The sequence below is a fragment of the Chinchilla lanigera genome, unplaced genomic scaffold (assembly GCF_000276665.1).
Source record: "Chinchilla lanigera isolate Chin_1 unplaced genomic scaffold, ChiLan1.0 scaffold00026, whole genome shotgun sequence".
Lineage (NCBI taxonomy): Eukaryota > Metazoa > Chordata > Mammalia > Rodentia > Chinchillidae > Chinchilla > Chinchilla lanigera.
The window spans coordinates 22323400-22348144 of record NW_004955427.1 but is presented as its reverse complement, the minus strand read 5'-3'; the positions used below and the strand labels follow the sequence as shown (position 1 = coordinate 22348144).

Below are 24745 nucleotides of genomic sequence, written 5' to 3'. Positions count from 1 at the left end.
ACTGAGCCCTCTGACTAATGGCCTCTATCCTATCTCATTTTCTCATTAGATGAAAGACAGAGCATGGCGGATGAGTGAATGGTGGGCAGGCTGATGAGGACATTTTCATGGGGTCAGATGGGCCAGAGTGGCAGGGTTTTTTTTTTTTTTTTTTTTTTTTTTTTTTTTTTTTTTTTTTTTTTTTTTTTTTTTTTTTAAATTTGGGGTTTTTTTTTTTTTTTTAAAAGGGACCCTTTCTTTGAAGCAGGAAACCAAGGAAGCCTCCCAGAATAGGGAGAGAGGAGCAAAGACGAGGGCTGGGGTGGAGAACCACGGACCGCGGGACTTGACCCAGGAAAGGCAGTCCCAGGGCTGGGCCACAGAGCATAGAGCACAACGACACAGCAACAGGATGATCTGAGCAGAACCCAGAGGCAGACACGGGCAAGCAGAAATGTTGGGGTGAGGGGTGGGGGAGGGCGTAGGCAAGATGTAGGGGTGAGTGGGAGGTGGGGGTGAAGACCTATGCCGGGTACACTGATGAGGAGGTAATCCGCTATTTTTCACAACCCTTAGGCTGTAACTACCTGTTAGACCTTTCTTGCATATCTTTGTTTTCCTGAGAAACCACTTTGAAGATACCAACATGTATTACAGCAGCCATTGATAATTTCCCACCAATCTGTCTATAACTCTGTAATGTTTGTATTGTTCCTATGCTATTTCATAAATGGATGTATGTTCATTACTATGTGTTTTCAACAACAACCACTGAGAATAGTCAATGATTATTTAATTGATCACTCATGTATAGCTTATTTGTTTTCCCTAGAAACCACTTTAAAGAAACCAAAGTATAGTACAACAACCATTAATTTCCTACCATTTTTGGCTGTAACTCACTATTATTTGTCTATTTGTTTTCCTGACAAAACTATCTTGAAGATACCAATAGGTAAAATAACAACCATTGATACTGTCCTACCACTTTGTCTGTAATTTGCTAAATCCCCCTATTACTATGTTATTCTTCTTTTACTCTTTAAAAAAACAAACAAACAAACAAAAAACTATGCAGGGTGGGAGGTTGGGGGAGGTAGGATGATGTGAGGAGCAAGGTTTGGCTTTTTAATTTTACACCTTTACCGTTGGCCTTTTTACAGTGTTTATGTTGTTTATAGATTAATAAGTACCTATCGTACACCACAGAAGCCTACAGAAAGAGAGATGGAGAAACTGTAAGGACAAAGCCTTTGACAGAGGCTGAGTCACGGAATGACGCTGCCCCAAATGGACTGCATTAGTTGTGTCAGAACAAAGTGGGAGCCTTTGAGGCCTGGCAGGGACGTGGCTCCTTCCCTGGTATCCTAGGCCCTTGGACAGTGCCCGGGGTAGAGCTGTTATGTGAGGAAGGAAGGGAGGAAAGAAGAACGGAAGGAAGAGAGGAAAGGACAGTCTTAACAGCCTAGCAGGGCAGGAATCTATTCAGATTTCCTCGTGCACTGGAAATCTGCCAGCTCCAGCAGCTAGTAGGGCCTACATAGTGAGCCTCAGTCAAAGCTGAGCCCGAGAGAGGCAGAGGGAAGGCCTACCTCTGGTCCAGAAGCCTGGCCATGAGAGAAGACATTTCTAGGGGCAAAATTTGCTTTGTGAGATCCACACATTCTTGAGCCAAGGACTCTTACTTCTGTAGCCAGGTACTTGCTCTCTGAGAAAACTCCTCCTAAATCACCTCAGGACTAAGACAGAGAGCCACCCAGGCTGCAGGAAATGCTGGTCACCAACTTGTCTCAAGGCCTTGGTCAAGTTACACATCTGGGTTCCAGTCCTCAAGCCCCTCTGCTCTGAAGGAAGATGTTAACTTCTCAAATCCATTCAGGCTTCTGGGAACATGAAGGACTGATAAAGACAGTGCGAAATTTTATGAGGAACTGAGAATAAGTCTCACAAAGCCAAGCAGCAGGGAGGCTGCCAGGATGTGCTGGTCGCCTGAGGGATGGAGTCTGAGGCCCTGGACCAGGCCACGGCCCCTCCCAGACACCGAGAGTGAGAAGAGACTTTATGAATTACTGACACTTGAGCAGTTGGGGCCGGAGGGGAGCAAGCAGGAGGGTTGGCCACAACTGAGTAGGTTTATGACTAGACTGAGCTGCCTGGCTTCTCTGTAGATGGTGGCTTTTATTATCCTCACTCCATTAAGCTGAGCTGTAATCTGGGGGAGAGAGAGAAGGGCAACTGAAGAGTGGGAGTTTCTAAGAACCTTTCCTTTTAAGTGTCAATTAACAACTTCAGAATGGGAATATACAAAAACCTGAGGTCATAAACACCGATGTTAGCAAACATGTCACTTCCTCAGCTTAAGCTTTGATTAAAATGAGAATCACACGGGAATGCGGGAGCAGATGTGCGTGTCCCCGTTCCACTGCTTCAACCAAAATGGCTCACAGCCACCAGCAAGGTGAGAGGAGGGAATTCTGCTGTTCTGAAGGTAAAGCCAGTGTCTGGAGGAAGGCTGGGGAGGAAAGGTGGAGGTAGTGGGACAGGTGACACGGAAGAGCCCAAGGATGTGAGGAGACTGGTCCCCGCCACACACAGGAATAAGGGGCTTTAGGGCTGACACAGTAAAGTCCTCTCCAAAATGCGGTGACAGGAGGCTGCTCTGGACTTTTAAGGTCCTACCAGTCCAGATGGAAATTGGGCAGCCTGGCTTCCAGTCCAGACAACTGTGGAGCTGACTAGTGGCTGCCTCGGTGCCTGGGGGTGAGGGTCAGGGTCTTCTTGTTTGGGGAGGCAACCCTCTTACCTCACCCCTCATGAGCAGCAGCTACTTACAAGGGGCATAGAACATCACCAAGGTGTGCTTCTTCTTCTTCAGGGTGTCCCGGAAGTTGTCCCCTGCCAGATGCAACACACTTGTCTGCTGTTCTTCCCATGTGGGCTCCGGTGGCGGGGGAGACTCGGGGCTGTGGAAGCCAGGGGAGTGGGAGCAATCATGAGGAGAAATCATGTCATGTGTGTCACATGCCCACTGCCACACCCAGCCCCCTGGGAACACGCATGAAGGGATCCCTTTGCAGCCTTTCTGAAAGGCCACTGAAAAACCTCAGTTTAAACACCAATGTATCTGTACCATCTGCAAGAAGGCCTCCCTCTGAGGAGCCTACTAGGGAGCCACTTTGTGAAGAGACTGGGGACTGGCAGGCGCCTCTCTGAGTGTGGGCCATCCTCCCTGGGCCAAGGGCGCAGGACTGCCTCCACCTCACTCCCAGTCCCTCCCAGCCTCTCAGGGGATGCTAGATGATCTTCCATTATCTTTTGCTCCTAAGCTTTTGTTAGGCGTGAGGCAGGCCTGAGCTGAGATCTGGATTACCTGCCAGCTGTGTGACCTCAAGTAAATTACCAAATCCTTCTGGCCTTTTCCTTTCTGTTAAATGAGGACAGTGCACCTACATCTGGCTCTAGACAAAGAGCAGGGACAGTGTATGCAAGGCACTTAGTCAAACTCCTGACATTTACTGAGAATCTGGAAGGTCTAGTAAATGGCAGGTGCTGAGTGAATGTCCACAAGCATCTCTGTCTCTGCCTCTCCGTCGGCTCCCTCCCTCTGCTTCACTTGGGATGGAGCTGACTGCATTGTAGATCTGGAGAGTCCCCAAAGGCCCACATGTTAAAGGCTTATTTTCTAGAGTGGCTCTATTGGGAAGTGGTGGAAAAGTTTGGAGGCAGAGACTAGTGGGAGGTTTTAAATCACTGCCAACCAACCATGCTCCAAAACCTTCAAAACTGTAAGCTGAAATAAACCTTTTTTCTTTATAAGCTAATTATCTCAGACATTAGTTACAGTAACAGGAAATTGACTACAACAGAGCTCCCAGACTTCTTTTTAAAGCTTTTGTTGCCCTTGTTCCCCACCTACAACCAACAGTCTCTTTCCCTTCCTTCTCTGAGAAGCGTCCAGGTGGAATGGACTGCACAAACTGCCATGTCCTCCCCTGCACTCTCACCACAGCCCATGCACAGCCACCTCAACACTCAGTGCCCAGAGCATCCCACACTCCTTCCTTCCTATCCCACAGCCCTCTTTTCTGCCTGTTCTATTCAGAGCCTCTGTAAAGGTCTTATGCCTGTGCACAGCCTTAGCGACTCCAGTGGCTGAGGCTGACTTAAGCCCTGACCTCTCCTCCAAGAGTCTGCTTCCAGGTTTTTTTCAGGTATTTCCACTGAAGGGTCCAATGCTATCTCCAACCTAAGACTTGGAACATATTCTTCCTTCTTCCTCCCTTCCTCCTCCAAGCAGTCTCCCTTCCCTCCCTTTCCCTATGGGTCATGGCCCCTGCACTAGTGACCATGGCTGGCCCCTTCGAGCCTTCCTGTTGTCCTCCCTTTTCTTTGTCCTCCACGTCCCCTGGCTCCACAGCTGACACCACCAACCTGATTTATTTGTTGTGCCCTTAATCTCAACGCTGCCTCCCCAGGCTGCCTCTGGCACACGTCTTGGGTACCCACCGCTCGGCCACCTGTGCACGCACCGGCAGCCATCACACACCTCAGCCCGCACCGTCTGCTCTCCCTGCTTCTGCATGAGAAGCCTCAGAGCCATCTGCTCCTCACACTCCACTTGAAGGCTCCCTTCCAAGTACCTGAAAGAACTACTATCTGTCCCTGGGCAGCCCTTACCCATTTTGACCCCAAGTTTCTTTATCAATGAAACAGGAATAAAAACTGTGGCCTCAGTAGGGTCTGTGGACAAATAAGGCACAAGGCGGGAAAGCAGGGGGCTGGAGGTATAGCTCAGTGGCACAGCCCTTGTCTAGCATGTGCCAGGCTCTGGGTTTGATCACCAGCACTGGGACAAAAAGCATTCATCAAAAGTGTGGGTGGTATCACCCCTGTGCACTAATACTGTCAGTTGTAGAGCCCAGCTGACAAGGGATAGAATTAGTAATAAACTTACTTCCTTTCTCTGAGCATTTCTGTACGATGTCTGGTACTAAGAACTTTTCTTAACAGTCTAACTTAATTCCACAAGTCCGTGGAAAAAGTATCGTCTCCATTTCACAGGTAGGAAGCTGGGGCTTCAGGAGGTCAACTGCATGGCTTGGGGTCATGAGCAGAGTGCAGGTCTCTCGGACTCCAAAGCCCCTGCTCTCAACAGCATGCTTCTCAGGCTGCCACGTGTGGCACAGGAAGGATGAGGCCTCCATGCTCAGCGCCAGGGCTCGCGAGCTGATGGGCAATGATCACTGCTCTGATTCCCCTGGCTCTCGATTCCCATGTCCAGCATCACGAGGACCAGGCCCTATCACCCATGGACTCAGTGCTTCCCAGAGCAAGGGTGGAATGGCAGGAACCAATACATCATCTGCTTCAGACATCAGAAGTCCTAAGAGCAATGAGTGCTTCATCACTTTCGGAGGCAAACCATTTCTTCTGGTCTCTAAATCAAAGCCCTGGCTACCTGGGATTCTCTTCCAGTGGAGGAGCGGGATAAAGTGGGAGGAGCTGAGACCAGGACCTCCCCAACACACTCACCTCTTGTCAGAGGCCTCACCTGTTCTGTGCTAATTTTGCTCCCATTCCGTGCACTGCTGCTCTCCCAAAAACCATGGCTGAGAATCCTATGCACATTTCCTGAATCAAAGATTCAGGGACAGGTGTCTCAGAATCCTCCCGCCAGTAAAGCTCATGTATAAAGTGCCTAGCAAAGCATCTCTGTGAAGGCACCATTATTTTACACAGCTCTTGTGTTGCTTTGTGGCTCTGAAGTCTACCTTACACGTGGTATCACCACTTCATGCACCAGGACCTCTGTGAAGGTGGGAATGTGGTCACTTTCATTTTTCTCCCCTTCCTTGCTGAAACTAAGAGAAATCCTTAAGCAGTGGCTGGGTGTGGCAGGCAGAAGAAAGGTCACTCTGCTGTGTCCTAATAAGAACTTCTGCTACTCAAGTGTGGCTGCAGGATTCCTACCTTTCATAGGACACCTGTGTGCTCGGCCCAGTTAGTCCCATCATGGGAGAGGAAATGCTGACTAACTTGTGCTCTAACTCCTTTGGTGAGTAGGGTCTTTGGGTCAAAGCTTCTCAGATTCTCTGGACAGGCAGGCTGTATGACTGAACTGTGCCCTTCCAAAATTCCTTCTAAAAGTGTTGAAGCCTTAACCTCCAGTACCTTTGAGGGCAATTTTATTTGGAGATAGAATCTTTAAAGGCACAATTAAGTCAGTATGAAATCATTAGGGAAAGCCATAATCTAATATGGATGATGTCTTTCTAAGGTCGTGGTGTACACACAGGAAAGAGCATGGGAAGACACAGGATGGCCATCTACAAGCCAAGGAGGGGCCCCAGTGAAACCAACTCCACTAGCCTCTGGATGTCTAACTGGTAGCATCCAGAACCATAAGAAAATAAATGGCTGTTGTTAGGTCAATCAGTCCATGCTACTTTGTTATGCTGACCGTTACATGTAAGGTGGGGGGGTTCTCTGAAATCTTTACCCTCAACTCGAAACCACAGCAGCCAGTTTTGTGGACACCAGAGGAGGCCTGGACAGTCACCAGCAAACCTGGGGCGAAATTAGCCCAGCTCAGGATGTGAAGAGCTGTGTTTCCTTCACTCAGACAGGAGGGAATAAGATGCAGATGATGACAAGATGCCGGGGCTAGGGAGGCTGAGACAGAGTAAGGGAGACACACACTCGGTAGCTCTGGTGAGGCTACGGCTAGGAGGGCTACCGCTAACCTGCTCTCTTAGGACGCAGGGTCAGCACAGAAGGGGCAGCCCTAATCCAAGGAGGCCAGGTTTGTCCCGGCTCCTGTGGGCCCTGAGCCAAGAACAGCGGGCCCTAAATCTCACTTTGTCTCCTCAAGGTTGTCTCCAACGGCTGACAGCCACAGTCAGGATGTGCCACTGAGATCATAAAACTTACTTCTGCATCCACTCAATAAACTTCTTCTTTGTTCTGAGCGCAGGCACTGGGTATTTCTCTCCATTCTTAAAATACTTCAAGGTTGGAAACTCTGAGATGTGGAATCTTTCTGCCAGGGCCTTGTTGACAGTGGCATCGACAGCTGCAAGGACACCAGAGCTCTGGGATGGGGGAAAGGCCAACCATGCATTACAGCCTCAGACATGGTGCTGGTGGAAAGAGGAACCCATGCACTGCCCCAAACCTTCCTGGGCCTGCCAGAAGTTAGCTGCCTCACATCTCCTGAAGAGTGACTGAATGCTGCCATGTCCCTCACTTCTCATCTGTGGGCTGAGGTGAGGCTTTGGAGTTTATCCTTCCAACCACACTGGGCCAACTAGTGCCTGCTCCCAAACATTAGGGCCCCAGAACTAAGAGGGTGCAGGCAGAGGTCACAGGCCCAGAAACACGGCCCCATAGGCTTTCTATCCACCCCCCATCCCTGGCAAGGGCCCATTGGAGCCTGATGTATCTACTGGGGGACACAGAAGAACTAGAGACCTCTAGGAATGGGAAAGAAGCTTCAGGGCTTTCAGGGAAAGCTGCCCTAAAGTTCTACATGCCAGCAACTCTTCAAAGGACACATGAGGCGTTGGGAAGGTAAGCTTACCTCTGCTTCTCCGTGGAGGACTTCTGCTGCCCTCTCGAACTCTGGCTTCATCTTCTTACAGTGTCCACACCCTGTGTGGAGGGAATAAGAGAAACCATTCGCATGGCATGGAGGTTCTGGGACGTCCCCTGTGCTGCCTGCCTAGGACAGTCCTGCCCCCTGCCTAGAAACTGGGTACCTGGGAGAAAAGCAGACAAATGTCAGCTCACAGAAGAGAACTCTTCTGCCTGACCCATGGGGTAGGCTACACTGGAAGTTCCCAAGAGACAAAAATGGAGGATCTACATGAACAACATGTGCAACGTGTATCCTCACAGCAGCCATACAAGATAGGAACTGACAATGTCTCCATTTTACAGATGAGGAAAGTGAGGCATCATGAGGGCAGGTGACCACTCAAGACTGCACACACAGCCAAGGTCACAGAGTGGAGCTGAGAACCCCAGCAATCCAGCAGGGGGCCATGGTGCAGGTGATGTGGACCTCCTGGTCCCACATGGCTCACCCTTACCACCTTCTCCAGCCTAAAGTTGGGAGTAAGAATCTACAGAAGCACAAGTATGGGGAGAGATTAAACTCCAACTGTCCCCACAGGACAGAGGCAAGGATGAGACACCACAGGGATTTGACTTGCTGTTTCCAAATGAATGGTGTTTTCTATGGAAAAAGACTGCTTTGCTCTTTCCTTACAACCACATGAATATAGTCAGATGTCATGAAGATAAAACTCGATATGTTAAAAAGAAAATAGGCACTTTGTGCAGATGATGTCAGGACACTAGTAAACTTACCCATTTCTCAAGATAGAGTGTTTTCTGGCTCCTGATGCTGTGGGTGGGGGGAGGTGCTGGGAGACGTCAGGGTCCTGACTGGCTGAAGGCTACTCTCAAGGGGAGCTGGCTACATGGGGACCCTGCATAAATCAGGCTCAGTGGGTGCCAAGAGGTGGCTCGGCCCTGCCCGGGGAGTGCACTATGTAGAAGCTGAGAGCGCTGCAATTCTAATTAAGATAAAGAAAGACAAGAAGAAAGGAAGACAGAAGGTCGCAGGCTCACATGATCAGAGCCCTCCCACGTCCTCTTGGGAGGCGCCTGAGCCATGGAAAAGGCTTTCTTGCCTCCACTGAGCCCTTGGCGGGGATGAAAGCTTCTATCTCCTCCAAGGTCATCCCTGCAGATCTCAGCCCCAGGGGGCAATGAGACATGAACCCGTCTCATTCCTTCCATTCCATTCCTGCCTGGACCTGGCTTCTTCAGTCCACTCTTGCCCCTCAGGGACAAGGGACCCCAAAGTGGCTACTCCTACTTACTAATGATAGGAAACCAGTTCCCAGGCAGAGCTGTCACACTTCTGTCCTGGACAGAGCACCGAGGATGGGACCATTCAAGGACATAGACCCTGACATAATGCAGCCTGGGGACTGGCTACAGTTCTCACCTGTACCAACATGCTGCTTCTCCGAAAATGGTCCCATCGCAGAAAGACACCACACATCCTTAACTCAAAGGTTCCATACTGCTCAATAGGCAAGAAAGTGCCAAGCATATACCCTCCTGTAGCTGTAGAGGAGCTCTCTACTCCCAGAGGGGCACAAGACAGAAGAGAAGGGAGAAGAGGTTTCAGCCTATTGGCTCTTCCAGCCTCTTTTCCACAGAGGGCCATGTTTTTTTGTCCAGAGGGGAATTTAGTGTACACATAACTTCTAGAGATGAACCATGAAAGTTGGGCATGATGGCCCATGCCTGTGATCCCAGCACTCTGAGAGGCTGAAGCAGGAAGATTATAAGTTGGGATCCTGCCAAACAATTTAGCAAGATCCTGTCTCATAAAAAAAAGAATTTTTTTAAAGGGCTAGAGATAGTTCAACGTGAAGGCCCTGGGTTCAACCCCCTAGTACCGCAAACAAACAAACAAACAAAGCAAAAAGAGATGCGTCAAGGAAGAGTGCTCCTTGTTCCCACCCCTGCCTCTCACTCTGGGGAGCTGGCACTGCTAAACCTTGTACTCTTGCTACATCCTGTGCACATGTTAACATTCATCACACTGGGTTCTAAGTACCACACTGTGACTCCTAGAAGGTAGCCCTTGAGGGTTTTCTACCTTGTCCCTCCACATGAAGCAAAAGGGTTCACCATTTAATAGACACATGACAAATACTTATTGGCCAGTAAGGAGAATATCACTAATTAAATAACTAGAAGAGAACAAGGGTCACCAGGGGGTTGGGAAGACTTCCAGGAGGCAGATGAGAGGATATATGGGAGAAGTCAGTAAGTAACAGGGCCAGAGTGGCTGAACTAGCGGGGCAAAGCCTCCACAGACAAGTGCGGGATCCACAGGCCCTGTTCAGCCTGTTCAACCTGAATTCCACTGCCAGGCCAAGGCCTGCTGCCCCAAGACTGCTTCCAAAGGCTCCTTTGGAACAGCTCAGCTCCTGTCCCTATTGAGCTGCCTGGCCTCCTCTGCCTGGAGCCCAGTCAGGATCCCCTCCCCACAAACTGCAGAGGGATCAAGGTCATCACTTGTGAATGTAAGAATGTTATTTTCCAGAAATGAACATGTAGCATCATCATAACACATCTGTCATTTCCTAAACTATCAGATTACAAAAGGGTCATTATGGCAAGTTGGTTGTTTCCCCACAGAAAGAATTTTGTACTCAGATTACAAGCAGATTCCCAAGAGCAACCACAAAAGCCCACAAAGCAGAACGTACCCGAAGCATACAGCGTATGCAGAGTTATTTTCATTTCACTGAATCCGGCCCCAGGTGGGGAATACATAGTGCACCATCTGCAGCGGCAGCCACCTCAGCAGCGGAGCATGCGCGTGGGTGTGCGTGTGCATGCGTGCATAAGAAAGAGAGGATGGTGGGGCAGAAGCTCTGCCTGGGCTGGGGAGTACAGGCAGGAACTCAGCTTTGAGGCACCTATGCTTGGGACCAATGAAAGCTCCTCTCCTTCCTCTCCCCTACTGATGAATCTGTACCCCAACTCCATAAGTAACTTCTGAGGAATCACAGAGCCCAGGTTAAGAGGGTAGAGCAGAGGACAAGACGTTAAGCTGATTCTATTCTTGGGAGAGCAAGGTAGAAGTCAAGGAGGGCTGCCCCACAGGTGTCCAGGCTCAGAGAGCCCGCTGTGCCCAACTGCGGGGCAGCACACATGGGGTTTTGCTATGCAAGGTTCCACTGACATAACATGAAATACAGAAAGATTCAAAAAACTGATTCTAACTCAAATAAAGAGAGAAATCAAGCATTCTCTGAGACTTATGGTCAGGAAGAAAAAGTTCTACAAGTCCTATAGTGCCCCCCACCTCCTTCAGGCTGACAGCTCCCTGTACTCTGCCTAAGGTGAACACCCCATTCTCCTGCTCGAGGTTGATCTCCCTTGACTGGGGTGAAGTGAGGGGCCCCAGCCTCTGCAGGGAGCTCAGAGGTGTTCCTACTGCTCACTGCCCAAGAACCCAGCCTGCCCTGCAGAAAAGGAGGTGAGTGATCTCCGAAATGTCCCCCAAGCGCCGCTGCTGAGATAGCCTGGCTCAGCTCGGCAGTGCACAGCAGGGGACTCCCACGCAGGCTTGGGGACTCAGGCTCAAGATGCCCAGTGGCTGCCACAGGACACAGGAAAGCAGGAAGGAGATGCCCCCCAGAAACCCTCTCCTCTAACTGTAATGTGGGGGATGCTGCTGGCAGGGCCCACGGTCAAGGTGGACAGGGGGACCGGAATGGGGATCAGGGGAGGGAAGACAGACAAAAACCAGCCATTGCTATGATGGAAATCACCATTTCTCTCCAAATTGTCTCCCCGCTGTGGCAGGACCCCTGAAGATGACAGAATTCAGTTTGCACCAGACCTGGAGGAGTCCCACCTCCAGACCTTTATCAGCTTCCTGCCCTTTGATGCCACTGCCTCTCAGGGGTGGCAAATAGGCTCTGTACCACCTGCTGGCTTCCATTGGAGGTGCTCTGAGACTGCAAATTAGCTCACTGCACAGCGGAGAGCTGTGTTCAGTGGTGATGTCTGCCATGGACAGGGAGGGCAGGCAGGGGCATATGCTGGGGATCTTCAGATGCTTTAGCATGCATGCAAGTGCTCGCACCCTCTTTGTGGCCCTTCCCTCACAGGAAAGGCCTCTCCCTGCATAACACCCACCTCGGATAAACCCTCATGACCCACCCCAACTGGAGTGTTCCCAGCACACTCCGCCCCCCCTGAGGAGCTACTTCTCCTCTGGTGAGGAAATACTGCTATGGCACTTAATTTAATGTTGCCTTTGTTACCTTGGGACTGTTATGTTGGTATCTCCTGGTATTTAAGAAAAGCCAGGGTATCTTTTTAAAACATAAATCACATTAAATCCCCCTGCTTAAACCTTCCCAAGGGCTTCCCATCACAGGTAGATTAAAATCCAAACCCATTATCATGCTCCTGCCGGCCCTCCCACCTCAGCTCAGATCCCTTCACTCCTGTCCATGCTGTAGTCTTGGACCCTCCTTCCCTTCTCCCATCACGAACTTGTTTCGACCTCAGAGCCTCTGAACGTGCTTTTGCCCCTGCAGGAATCTGATCTTCCCCACTCTATGCGTGGTTTACTCTTCACATCCCTCAAGCTTCCGCTTAAATTTCCTTTCTTCAGAGATGTTCCCTGACCACCTACTTCAAAGGAACCTCACCCCATCATGCTCTCTCAAAGACTGTCTGATTTTCTCAACTGTATGCAAAATAGCTGGAATGTTAGGTTGCACAGGCAGGGGCTCAGCAAACTATTTAGCTAGTACTGATGACTGGGGCTCCACATGCTTTTTTGGTACAGCTTATGTTTATACCTCTTGCACACAAGGACTGACTGTCCCACAAAGGCCCAAGTGTTAAGGATGAGTTCCCAGCCATGGTGCTATTGGGAGGTGGTGGCACCTTTAAGAGGTGGAGCCTAGTAGGAGGAAATTAGGTTGCTAGGGACGTGCCCTTGAAGGGGCAATGAGATGCAGCCCCTTCCACCCTGTACTCCACCATGATATACTGCCTTGCCACAAGCCCCAAAGCAATGGGCCAATGGGTCATTTTGAAACCTCTGGTACTGAGTCAAAATAAACCTTTCCTCTTTTTAAGTTTATTATCTCAGGTATTTTAACACAGTGATGGAAAGCAAATATACAAGACTTAAATGTTTTAGAGGCAAACATCATGGCTTGCATCAAATACACAGTTGCTAATTTAACTAAGCATTTCCACTTTGTATGGCTGGCACCAAGCTGGTCACTGTGTACACATTCTCCCTTCCCCATACCATTTATGCACTTCCCTGGCTCCTTACAAGATCTGGAAATGACTTCAGAAATCTCCAATATCTGTGGATGTTGTTTTAACATTTCTATTACATACCCTAGAGCTCTTTTGATATTGTTAAAGTTTTCAATTCTAGCTTCTATTCTCTCTGCCCCCTGAATAGGACACCAAGGCCAAGCAATAAACTTATGCAAACACTGTTTATGAAGAAGAGTCTGGCCAGGCCCAGAGGAAAAGGTCTGGCTTAGCAAGTGCTTCCCTCCCCGACACCTGCCTGGTTTCGGAGAGCCATGGTGATGTGGACTACTGCCTGCACCTGAGCCCCACCTCCTGGGCCTGGCCTTCAGGATGTCCCTGGCTGCGTGGGTTGCAGGATGGTAGAGAAGGAGGATTAGACGTGGGAAACAGGGCTCTGGCCTGCTGCACTTGCTGTCCTCATTGTGATTTGACAGGCCATTAAGTTTTATGGCCTGACTTCCTTGTTGGGTTTTTATCATCTGTGTAAGGGCACTTGCTTGTAGTTTCATGATCTGGCAAGGAGGTCTGCGTGCCAGTTCCAGGGTCATGGTCTGGCCGGGGGAAGGATGGCTTTCTGTCAACCCCAAATCTTCCCATTCCTCTGCATTTCATTAAATTCAATTATACTTATTATTTTATTACAGACCAGCAATGCAGATTTCCTGCATACTAGAACTAAAATTTTTCAGGGGACTAAATTAATCTGTAAAGCTTTATGGTAGCTGGGTTCCCGGGGCAGCCCCTCCCTGGAACTTGGTTAGGGCCTGCCAGGGGCTGTTCCTATAGATGCAAGGGGAACCACTGATTTCTGACCACAGCGAAAGGCCCCGCAGAGACCGCAGGCTCTTCCAAAGTTTCCAACTGTCTACAAACCAATGCTGACTCATGACAGAGACATCTTACAGGCAGATGTGCAGGATAATCGATGCCTCTATGCATCACAGCCCTGCTTTCCTCTTCTTGCACAGTGGCTGTTTTCTTTTTTTTCTCTCTTCCCTCTTTATATTAGTGCAAAATATGGATAACAAGCTTTCAACATTTTATTCCTAGGATTAAATCCTAAGGAAATAATGTGACATGTGGACAAATATTTATACATGAAAATGGTCTCTGCAGCATGATTTATAATGGGAAATTCGGTAAACAACAAAACCTCAATGTTATAGTGCTGTGTAGGCAACTCATTGCACCATACTATGTGGCACCAAAAGCATGTACAAAAGGCCCTTTGGATAACATAGGAAAATACAAGGTAATTGTTAAGGGGGAACTATAGAGGAAGATCATGGATAAAAGGAAACAGCTGGGCAAGGTGGCATATACCTATAATCCCAGCACTGCTGAGGCAGAAAGTGAGTTTAAGGCCACCCTGAACTATATAGCAAAACCCTGTCTCAAAAAAAAGAAAGAAAGAAAGAAAGAAAAAACGTGGGGCATTGCTTTTATATCCCCCCCCCCCCAGGTTACTGGGAATCAAACTCAAGACCTCACGCTTGCCAGGCAGGCGCTGTGCCGCTGAGCTAAATCTCTAGCTCCTTGCTTTTATACCCTTGAGTGGATTTCTTAAGCAATTCACAAGACCCAGAGGTAAGGGAAGGGAAGAACTGCAGACTGGCTCAGGGCTTAGATGTGGCTTCTGGGACTCTCTGGTTTTAATCCTGGTTGCATTTTTCTGGTTATGTGACTTTTGGCAAATTTCTTGACCTGTGAATATCTCCTTTTCTGTATTTATAAAGTGGGAATAATCATGATATCAACTTCACAGGATTTGTTGTGAAGATTAAGTATATGGCAAGTGCCTAGAACAATGCCTGATTCATAATTAGTGCTCAATAAATATAAAGCTTTATTTGCCTACAAAAAAGCCAAGCTTTGCATAATGAGATGCACCATAACTAAAGTTAAAGCAGAGACAGATTAAGAGAACACTGAAAATGTAGAAAATAGATAAAGATTAATATCCATAATTATACAGTTCTAGGCTAAAAGGAAAGAAGACAACTTTGCAGAAAAATAGGCAAAAGATACGAATAGGTAGCTCCTGGAAGAAATATGAAAGGCTGGTGCTATGGTTTAGATTTTAAATGTTCCCCAAAAGTCCATGTATTGGTCCCCAGCTGATGGAGCTACTGGGTAGAAACTTTAGGGGATGGGACCTAGTGAAGGGAATGAAGTCACTGGGGGTATGCCCTTGAAGGCATATTGGGCCCCCAGCCCTTCCTGTGTGTGTGCCTCTGTCTCTGCTTCCTGACTGCTATGAGGAAAAGAGCTCTTTTACCATGTGCTTCTCACCATGACGTTCTATCCCACCACGGGGTCAAAGGCAACAGAGCTAAGTAATCATGGACTGATACCGTTGAAACCATGAGCCAAAATCTTTCTTTTAAGTGTATTTTCTCAGGTACAGTATTTTGCTACAGTGACAGAAAGCTGACTAACACAGTTGGTTACCACAAGGATGTTCAGCTTCTCTAGAGGTCAGAAAGCTACAGAGAGGCTGCCTTTCAGCCAGCTTAGTTGAAACATAAAGGCTTACAGTATTCATGGCTGCAAAGGTACAAGCTTTGCCACACACTTCTAGGTATAGTCAGGCTTTTGTGGAAGACGAATTGGCACTCTCTACCAAAGCTGCAGCACACGGACCCCATAGTCAGGCAGCCTCTTTTAGCAATTAATATCAAATGTTTAGACATGTTCCCTAATCTGTGTTTACAAATGTTCATTGTATTGTTTGAATAGCGAAAAACTAGACAGATGTGTATCAATAGGGGAATGGCTTAAAACTCAGTGGTATGAAATTATAAAAACTATTTGGTGATTTAAAGGACTGAGGTAGATTTATATGACAACACCTATATTTATGTGAAAACATCAGGACCTACTGTTAAGTTAAAAAAAATTACTGACAAAATATATAGGGAATAATCTTATGTTAGAAGGAAAGAAAAAAGCAAAAATCCTGTAATTTAGGTGAAAGTGCTACAGATAAGAAGAAAGGCTCCACCACCTTTAGTAGAGGTACAAGTGGGGTGCGGAGCTCCCATTGTTTGCACTACTTCTTACATATCCTGGAACCTTGCACTGTCAATAATAAGAAAGTGGTTAACACTATTCTTAAATTATTTGTACAATTAAAAAATAACAGCAGTAGTTTGAAGGTGTCTTGTGGCATGATGGTTACACACACCTATATGTGTGTTGACAAAAAGGTTGATTTTATGTATGCTAATCTAAAAAATAGAAGCTAAAAGGGGGGGTGTAAAAAGATACTAGGAAGAATGATGCCAAAAAATGGATTATAGGTAATTTTTTTCTTCAATTATTTCCATTTCTCTGTACCTTCTAGGTTTTCTACAAAGATCATATATCATTTTAAAAACAAGACAAACACAAAGTAAAAAGTTAAAAAAGACAATAGCAGAAAATCTGGAACATGACAGGGATCTGCTACCAGAGACGCACCGCTCCTGAGGGCAGGCAGGAGCAGTGACCTCCAGCATACACCTGTTGGAGCTGAGCTGGGGCAAAGAAAACTTCTTACCTGGGGCCTGTTGCCACGGACAGGGCAGATAGCAGGGGCAAGCACCCGCAAGCTGTGCGGCTCCGCCAAGCCCCTGCAGCACTGGGCAGAGGGATTCTGGTTCCCTGGCAACTTCTTAGGCCTTGACATCTGCATGGGTATCAGTGGGCCTGGCAGGAGAACAAGCTGCTCCCTGGGGACACCTTTCCTTGTTCCTTTTAACCTTCTCTCCTTTTATACATCATGTCCTTGTTCCTTTTAATCCCACTGCCAGGTAGCATAATCATGACACAGGTTTTTTCCCGAGTCACGTGGAGGACAGAAAACAAAAGAGCCAAGAGAATGGACAAAGTGACTTCTCGCATGGAATGCTACAGAGAAAAGTAAAAGCACCAGTGTCCTGTAGACATGGCCTCTGTGGATCCCACCACTGTCCTGTGGGATAGAAGAACTGGGCCTCGAGCTGCAGCCTCCTGTATCTATGCCATGGCCAGAAGACAATGAAGTACAAAGCCTCACAGGCAAAGGAGTACGGAGTGATGGGGGCTGCTGCAGGGCTATGGGCAGGGTCTTTCCCACACAGCTGATCACAGATCTCAGGGTGACCCACGGCAGGCTGGAGCTGGCCCATGTGGAGGGTGTAGCCTGGTAGCCATCTACGCTTACTCAGTAACAATGCAGGTTTCAGATGAACTGAAAAAATCCGTATGGGCTTCTAATAGACTCGCTGGGAAGGGGAGGGCGGGGAGACATGAAGTTGAGAGGCTGAGGTGGGGAGTGAGTGGCAAGCAAGCTGGGAGGACCATAAAGAAGCTGGGGGCCAGTGGCAGTCTCAAGGCTGGTCCCACCCCAGGGCACTGATGATATACTACAGCCAGGCCGATGAGCCTCTCTGGCCAGCAGCCCAGGAGAGTTCCCATGAAAGTACCCGTGAAAGTTCAGGCAGAGGAGAAAGGAACTTGCCTCTGCAGCCTACATTTGCAATCACCCACTTGGGGTAGGTACAAGTTAGGAGGAAAGCTGAAGACCCTCTGCCTCCCTGGCCTTTCAGATTGGGACTAGGAAAGAAATGAATACCAACTAGGCCCTTACTATGGAGGTAGAAATAACACTGCAAAGAAAAACCACGGTTCTGACTGGGAGGCACCATCAGGGTAATTTTAAAGTTCTTCACAATATTTTCCTGTATTATTCCTTTGGAAACATGTCTTACTTTTATAATGAGCTGACAGTCATAAAATAAATCCATTTTTTAGTTTGAGTCGCACTATTTTAGCCTGTTTTAAAATCTTAAAGCGACTGTTGGATGTTTTAGCTGGCTACCCCTTTCCCAACGTTAACCTTCGTGACTGTGAAAGTACGTCTTGTTTTTTTACAGCTTCAACAAGTTGTTAAAAGTAATTACAGGAAGTCCCAACATACGCACATCAGAGCTGCGAACTTTTGTACATGCAAAAAAATCGCGGAAGTCGCTCACGTGTCTGCTGGACACTGCCACAGTTGTGCTGCTGTGTGCTCACTGTGCAGTGCAGAAATGCACAGTAGCAGGGTGCTCAGTCAGAGCCCAGGATGTCTAGAAGCAGGAGGAAAAGTAGTGGTGATGTGGAGGGGACAGCTAAGAAGTACCAAGCAATATACATTGTGTATTTGTGTCAAAGGTATAGAAGACTCGCTTTGTTGGACTTAGGAATGAATCCGACTTATGATCGTTTTCCATGAATGGAATTTGTTTGTAAGGCAGGAACTTTCTGAATGGGCTCTCTAGTCACATGGCAGGGAGAGGATGCTTTCCCCCACCATGGTACTAGCTTGGCCAATCTTCCCATCAGTCAGGTCAATGGCAACTCACGCTGTCAAACATCTTGATGGAAGAAAGGCACGCTGACTCATCAACCCAGTAATCCTATCCCAAGAAAGGAACTGGGTGTATCCAGCAGTCCTGGGTGCAGTCAATGGTCTTTTATGCTGACAGATCCCAAATTATTTTCCTAAACCTTGGTCTGTTTGCAAACCACTCTATTGAGCTGGGGACTGACACCAGTAAGACTGATACACAAAACTCATCTCTTCTACACCTGGGACACCTGGTTTGGCTCTGCAGATGTCACTCCTGACACTTGTCCTGGTTTTCCAGTCCCAGGATGGGGGGTTCTCTTGGGCTCTCTGGCACAGGGTACAAAGCCAGGCAGGAAGGAGGTCTGCTCTCTGCTCAGCTGTCCTGAGCTCTGAGGCCCTTTCAAACCATGAGCATCGTTCTGTCCCTTCCCAGGCTGAAGAGCACGCCTCTAGATGAAGAAGGGGGCATGAGAAAGAAGATTCAATGTAAAGTCACTGCCATCTGACAGGAATATGAACAGGCAGTTCACTGAGAAGTTAACCTCATGTTTTTGCCTGAAAACTCTCGTTCTGCAGTGAAGCAGAAATAAACTCACATAGAGCTAGGAGTGGCCAGGGAATGGGTGGGCGCTCTTAACTCAGAAGGACAGACACACACAGGGGAACAGCTGGAGTGACCGGGGGTAGGGGAAGAAACAGCTAAACGGCATCTGCCTTTACAGCTGGGATGTAAGCAGGGCAACTTTCCTCTGGGTTCAACATAGTAACTTCCTGCAAGACTTGCTTCCATCAACAACTGTGAGACTGCCCAGGGCAGCACATTTATCTAGGGAGACTGCTGCAGTACTGTCCAGCTGTCCTAACACTTGGCAGTCTTTCTGTTGCCTCTGATCTTGGGGACACCCAGAGCAAGGCACTAGCAGACCTGGAGGTGATACAACCCTCTAGCCTTATCTATCACTGCCCTTAGTGGGGAGGGTCCTGAAAAACTGGAGGATTTTTTTGTTTTTTTGAGACAGGGTTTTGCTATGTAATTCAGGCTTGAACTCACTTCGTAGCCCAGGCTGGCTGGAAACCCACAGTAATCTTCTTATCTCAGCCTCCTAGGAACTGGGATCACAGGTATGCACCACCATGCCCAGCTCAAGACTGGAGGGTCTGTGAAACTTATTTTTTTTAGCTTTTTAATTTTTTAAAAATCTATTTTTTATAAACTGAGAGGAGTCACAGGAAAAAACTTTTCTTCGTTTGGATCCTAAGAATTGAATACCTGTAAGAAAGAAGGACTTGGGGAAGTCTACCATAGTGTGTTTAGGAACAATTCCTAGCTAACTAAGCCACTGCTTCGGGGAAGGGGAGAGTAGGCAGCAGCCTGTGGGTCAGAGCTTGACCCTGTTCCTCCTGGATCCAGCAGCCTCTGAAGTCTGAAGCTGTTCAGGACTCATGAGAGGCAGCTGGTGTCATTTCTCTGTGTGACAGTATCCTATCTGCAAAATGGGGCTAATCATACTCGCTTTGTTGGCACTGTGGGAAGGATAAACAATGACCCAGAAGCCTCATGATGAAGAGATTAATCAGGGGTTCTCCTCACAGAACATGGTTCTGTAGACGAGACCACCACCCCATGCACTGCGACATCACAATGATGGCACTGACTCATGAGGCATGCACTTGCTTCACTTCTCCTCCACAACCTCTCACTCACCATCACTGGGCAAAGAGCTGACAGAGACCATGAGAGAAGGTCAGCCCACACAGTACACCCTGCCCAGGTGTGCTGAGCACCCTGTACTTTACCCCTCAGAGGGTCCACCCTCTCCCAGCTCCATGCTGGGGCTGCATCCCCGTCCTCTCGCATGACTCTTGCTGACCCTTCCTGAAGCAGCCTTTTCCCTCTTGGAAACCAACTACAGTCAGTTTCCATTCTCCACAGGTATGGGGAGGACACTGGCCTGGAAGAATTCTGAGCTACAGGCCTTCCAGTGTTATCAAGCACGTGTTACAACAGGGAAGGGACATGTGTGGCTTCCTTGACTCACTGTGGTCATCTCAGGGTGAGCCTGGCACCAGAGAAGGCACTGCAGATGTTGTGAAATCCAAACTCCAGCCATGGCCCTACTATGCCTACTCAAGCATAGTTGGTTCCCTACTCTGGGTAGAATCTAAGGACATGTCAGTCCTGATTCCTCCAGCTCTAGCCTGAGCAGGGCAGGGACTCGCATGCAGCCTGAACAGGACTTCTGTGCAGTTCTGATGGTGAGGCAGAGTGGCTGCCTCGCCTGTCCCCCTTGTGCCCCTGGCTTAGCTGGGTTCTGGTCCCCAGGCGGTAGGCCCACCCTACTCTGCGGGAGGAGAGGGTGGGGGAGCAGAGTTCCACTCACATGGGGCATGGAACATGACGAGGACAGAGGAGTGCTCCTTCACAAACTGGTCAAAGTCTTCATCAGTCAGGTGATAAACGGAGCCGCCCTCATCTGCCCAGGGAGTCTCAGGGACCTGGGGCTGTGGCGGCTGCGGACTGGAAGACCAAAAACAGGCAGAGCTCAGAGCAAGCCCGGGCCTGACAGCCCGTACAAAATCCAGCCCCTGGACACAAAGCCCCTGTGACTGGTGCATCCCCTAGGGGTGTGCCTTTTACACACCAAGAGAACGAGTGATATGGCCCTGCCCGCCTTCGCCTTCCCGTTGAAGTCCCACAGAGGTACTCGGCTGATATCTGGCTTTCAGCTACTGCTCTCTGGGCAGCTCAGGAAATCTCACCTCTCCCTGGGAACCAGGGGCTTATTAGCTTTCTCAAGCTATTGCAAACGTGCAGCAAACTGGCAAGAATAAACTGCCGCAGTGCAGAGTGACCTTTGCAGACGCTCACTATTGTGTGCAGCGCTGTCCACGGGTACAGAGGGGCCGCAGAGGGACAGAATGGGGCGGGTGGGCAGGTACAGAGGGTAAGGGGGAAAGAGAGAGGCCAGGTGTCTGAGAACACCCAAATGTGGGCAGGAAAGAAGCTGTCACCTGGGGGTGTAAGGGTATTCACTGACCAGCTGGAGGGGAACGCAGGCGTTTCCTAACTGACAGTTTCTGTTCTGTCTCACGGATCCTTCTAGAAGCCAAGAACAAACTTATCTGGTTTTCCCAGAGCCCAGATCAACCCTATCACTCATTAGCTGCAAAGCCCTAGGGGCTGCCTGACCTCTCAGGAGCCTGTTTCCACACACAGAACTGCACACTGATACCTGCGTCCCTGGCCACTGAGGACAGGGGATCGCAAATGTGCTCCTTGCTCAGGGCAAGATGGCTGGTGACATAAGATTCCTGCTACTTCACTGTCAAGCACCTCTGCCAAGTGTCTTAACTGCAGCTTTGAAAATACCTTGTAGGATGACAAATGTGAAAAGCCAACCATTGCTTCCTGCCTGTGAGAACCTACAGTAGGACACACCTAAAATTCCAGGCTTTGGAGCCAGAAAATTTACCACAGAGGGCGCAGGGCTCACGGTAGAATCTGCCAAACTCCCACTCCCACCTCATCGCAGATGTCACATTCAGAAGTTCAGACCTGCACTTCTGACTGGGCCCCTCTAGTGGCCTTAGCCTCCCTGGATGCAGAAATGGGAAAAGGCAAACTGGTGGAAAGCCATTTCAGCTCACGATTACCCAGTGTCAGATAAGACTTTGGGGTAAGTCACCAGCTACACAATGGAACCTAGCTTCTTATCCTTGGATTCAAACTAGCTCTTCACAGCACCACCAATTTATCTTCAAAATGTACCTGCACATGGACTAAGTTAAGTGTATTCAAAGCCATTCAATGCAGGTTACTTGCCATGGCAGAGACTGCAAACACAGTGTGCAATGGAGAGCTGACACCAACTGCCTCTCTACCTGCTGACACCAACTGCCAGACATGGGCAGGAGAGGCTGTCATCTGCCAACTTTTGCATTAAAAGGGGGACCATTCCAAAACAAAGAAGAAAGGAGTTGCTGGGCAAGGTGGTGCACACCTATAATCGCAGCTATTTAGGAGGCTGAGATAGGAGGGTCACTAAGTTCTGAGGCCAGCCTGGGCAACTTTGTGAGACTGTCTCAAAAACAAAATTTAAAAAAGGGCTGGGGATGTAGCTTAGGGATAGAGCACTTGCTGCTTGATGGAAGAGGGTGTGTGTGAGAGGGAGAATAGGAAGGAAGAAGGAGATGGAAGCAAACTTTTTTAATGTATAGTTTTTAAGTATCTTAATTTTTAAAAAATTATGTAGAGGTAATCTGTTAAAAAATCAAAATAAACCTTAAAAAATCCAGCAAGAGAATAAAGGATGGAAACGCTATGGGTTGGCAGAAGTACAAGCATATGAATCAGCCTGAGAAGTGTCTAGTTAAATAGGGAGAAGAATACATGCTAGCATCACCAAAATAACAGCACAGGAGTTTAAAGAACAGTATACTGGAACAAACAGAACGGGAAAGACAAAGCAGAAAAGAGATCAGTGTAATTTAAGAAGCTAGAGAACCAATGTAGCAAAACAGGAGGCAGAAACTCGGGTGCTGGGAGGAGAGAGCAGCCCAGGGCTTGAGAAGCACACTGAGGTGCAGCCCTGGTCACTGTCCACTGAAGCAGTGCAGACCTTCAGGTCCTGGGTGTACCCAGTTCCCCCTCAGCAAACAACTGGGAACTCACTCTCCGGGGAGGACTACAGAGTAGACAGTGTAGGAGGACGTAACTGAAAGACAGGGAGAGAATGGAAGTCTGAGCCCACAGCTGTGGAGTTAAGCCTCCCCCAGGGGGTAAGCTCCCGCACAGTGCGGTTGTCTCTTTACCACTTGTTCCTAGCCCACAGCAGACACCCAGTAAATGCCTGCTGAATACCGAATGAGATAAAAGTGACTACGGGAAACAACTGAAGGTGTTTAATTTGGAAAGGAGAAAATACGAGGACAGTCTATCTCCAAACATTTCAGACTATTTTGAAAAGAGATATTATGATTACTTTTGACCCAAAAGAGAGGACACGATATCAACAAATGGGGATTTCAGAGAAACAATTAGAGCTCAGGGTGTGACTGTTCTACGGACAGCAGCGGAGGAGGGGAGAGAGCAGAACTGGGAGGGCGAAGACTGGATGAGCCCTACTTCTTCTGCTCATTGCCTTAGGCAAACACAATTGAAAATGTCTGCCACAGAGTGTATCTGTGGTCCTTTCTTAAAATGTCTCCCACATAGCTTATGTGTGGTCCTTTCTTAATCCATCTGCAGACAGTGGACGTGCAGCCCTTTGTCATTAATCAAGTAGCATCCAGATGTTCCCAGGTATTATGCATACCCTAGGTGTCCTAAGGAGCATTCCCACACAACTGGGCAACCTTGAAATGAGGCAAAGAGGACCAAGCAGGTACAAATACTCAGAGATAGCAACTCTCCCAGGCTCTCTCAGGAAAGTGCCGAAGATGGGGGGATGTGGACATTACAAGGCAAAAAACTTAAGTGTCCATTAATTCATTCATAGGCAGAAATGTGCAACTAGATCAACATGACTGCTGTTCCATCTTCCTTTACCTCCTGCCTGGGCCACTCACCAGTGTGAGATCTGCCAGTGGTGGAGACATGCAGGTCACAAGGGGCACTGGGTGTACAGCCACCACACGTGTGTCTACTCCAGAGCCCTCGGACACTGCTGGCTCCCTGGCCAGCCTCATCTGTGCCTCCCACCAGCCACTGGGTGAAGAAGGACCTTGGCTTTTCTTTCCTGAGCGTTCCTAAATTATCAGGACAACCAGCCAGGCCTCCCACACCTGGCTGCACATAAGCCCTGAGCAGCAAGGGGCCAAAGGAGATCCCAGGGAAGTGGGAAAGGTGAGACTGATGTGGGTGGGTGGTGACTGGTAAAGACTTCAAACATATGGAACAGGGAAAACCACAAGCAGACCTGGGTAGACATAGGAGAAAATCTGGAAGAAGTTCACCAAAATATCACATGTTATCTTGGGCTGATGGGGTGGGGAGGACTTTTCATTCCCTTACATTTTAAAGTTTCTCTGTAATCAATATATCTCACTCAAGTATCCTTAAAGTCAGAAAAGATTTTATAAAATTAAGCCAGCCGGTAGCACAGAGACATTGCTAGTTCTGGATGTCCTTCAGGAGGAGGTCTCCCTGCCCTGGCCTGCCTGCAGGGGAGGTGGGTGGAGTACCTGCAGTCTGCTCTCAGGAGAGCCCCCCACTTGTGCGCCCAACAGTGCTTACAGGGGGCTGGCAGGGGCTGCAGAGACCCCCAGTACCCGCCTGCTTCCTGGCAGTCTCCCACCTCCCATCTCACCCTGCAGACTGCAGATGCGCCTGGTGCTGCGGCCAGATGAGGGGGAGGTGGGCGAGGAGAAAGCTGGGAGGCTGGGGTGGGAGCTCCAGTGGGGAGATAATGACCTGTCTCTGAAGCTCAGCTGATGTGCTCCCCTTGTCTAGGCCTAGTAGGCAATTCTGAACACTTTTTTAAAAAACCATACCTTATCCTTCTAAAGAGATATGAGGGTGTT

At 48.6% G+C, this 24745-nt stretch overlaps 1 protein-coding gene across 1 annotated transcript in view; it reads right to left on the bottom strand.

Moving 5' to 3' along the window:
* Pdia5 (protein disulfide isomerase family A, member 5) overlaps window positions 1-24745 on the bottom strand; it is an 87394-nt gene that overhangs the window by 7979 nt on the left and 54670 nt on the right. Inside the window, exons 11-14 of the mRNA XM_005386524.2 lie at window positions 20605-20741; window positions 7559-7629; window positions 6910-7070; window positions 2812-2942 (exon numbers count right to left, since the gene is read on the bottom strand). Coding sequence (XP_005386581.1) covers window positions 2812-2942; window positions 6910-7070; window positions 7559-7629; window positions 20605-20741 — 500 coding nt within the window. The remainder of the gene's footprint in view (window positions 1-2811; window positions 2943-6909; window positions 7071-7558; window positions 7630-20604; window positions 20742-24745) is intronic.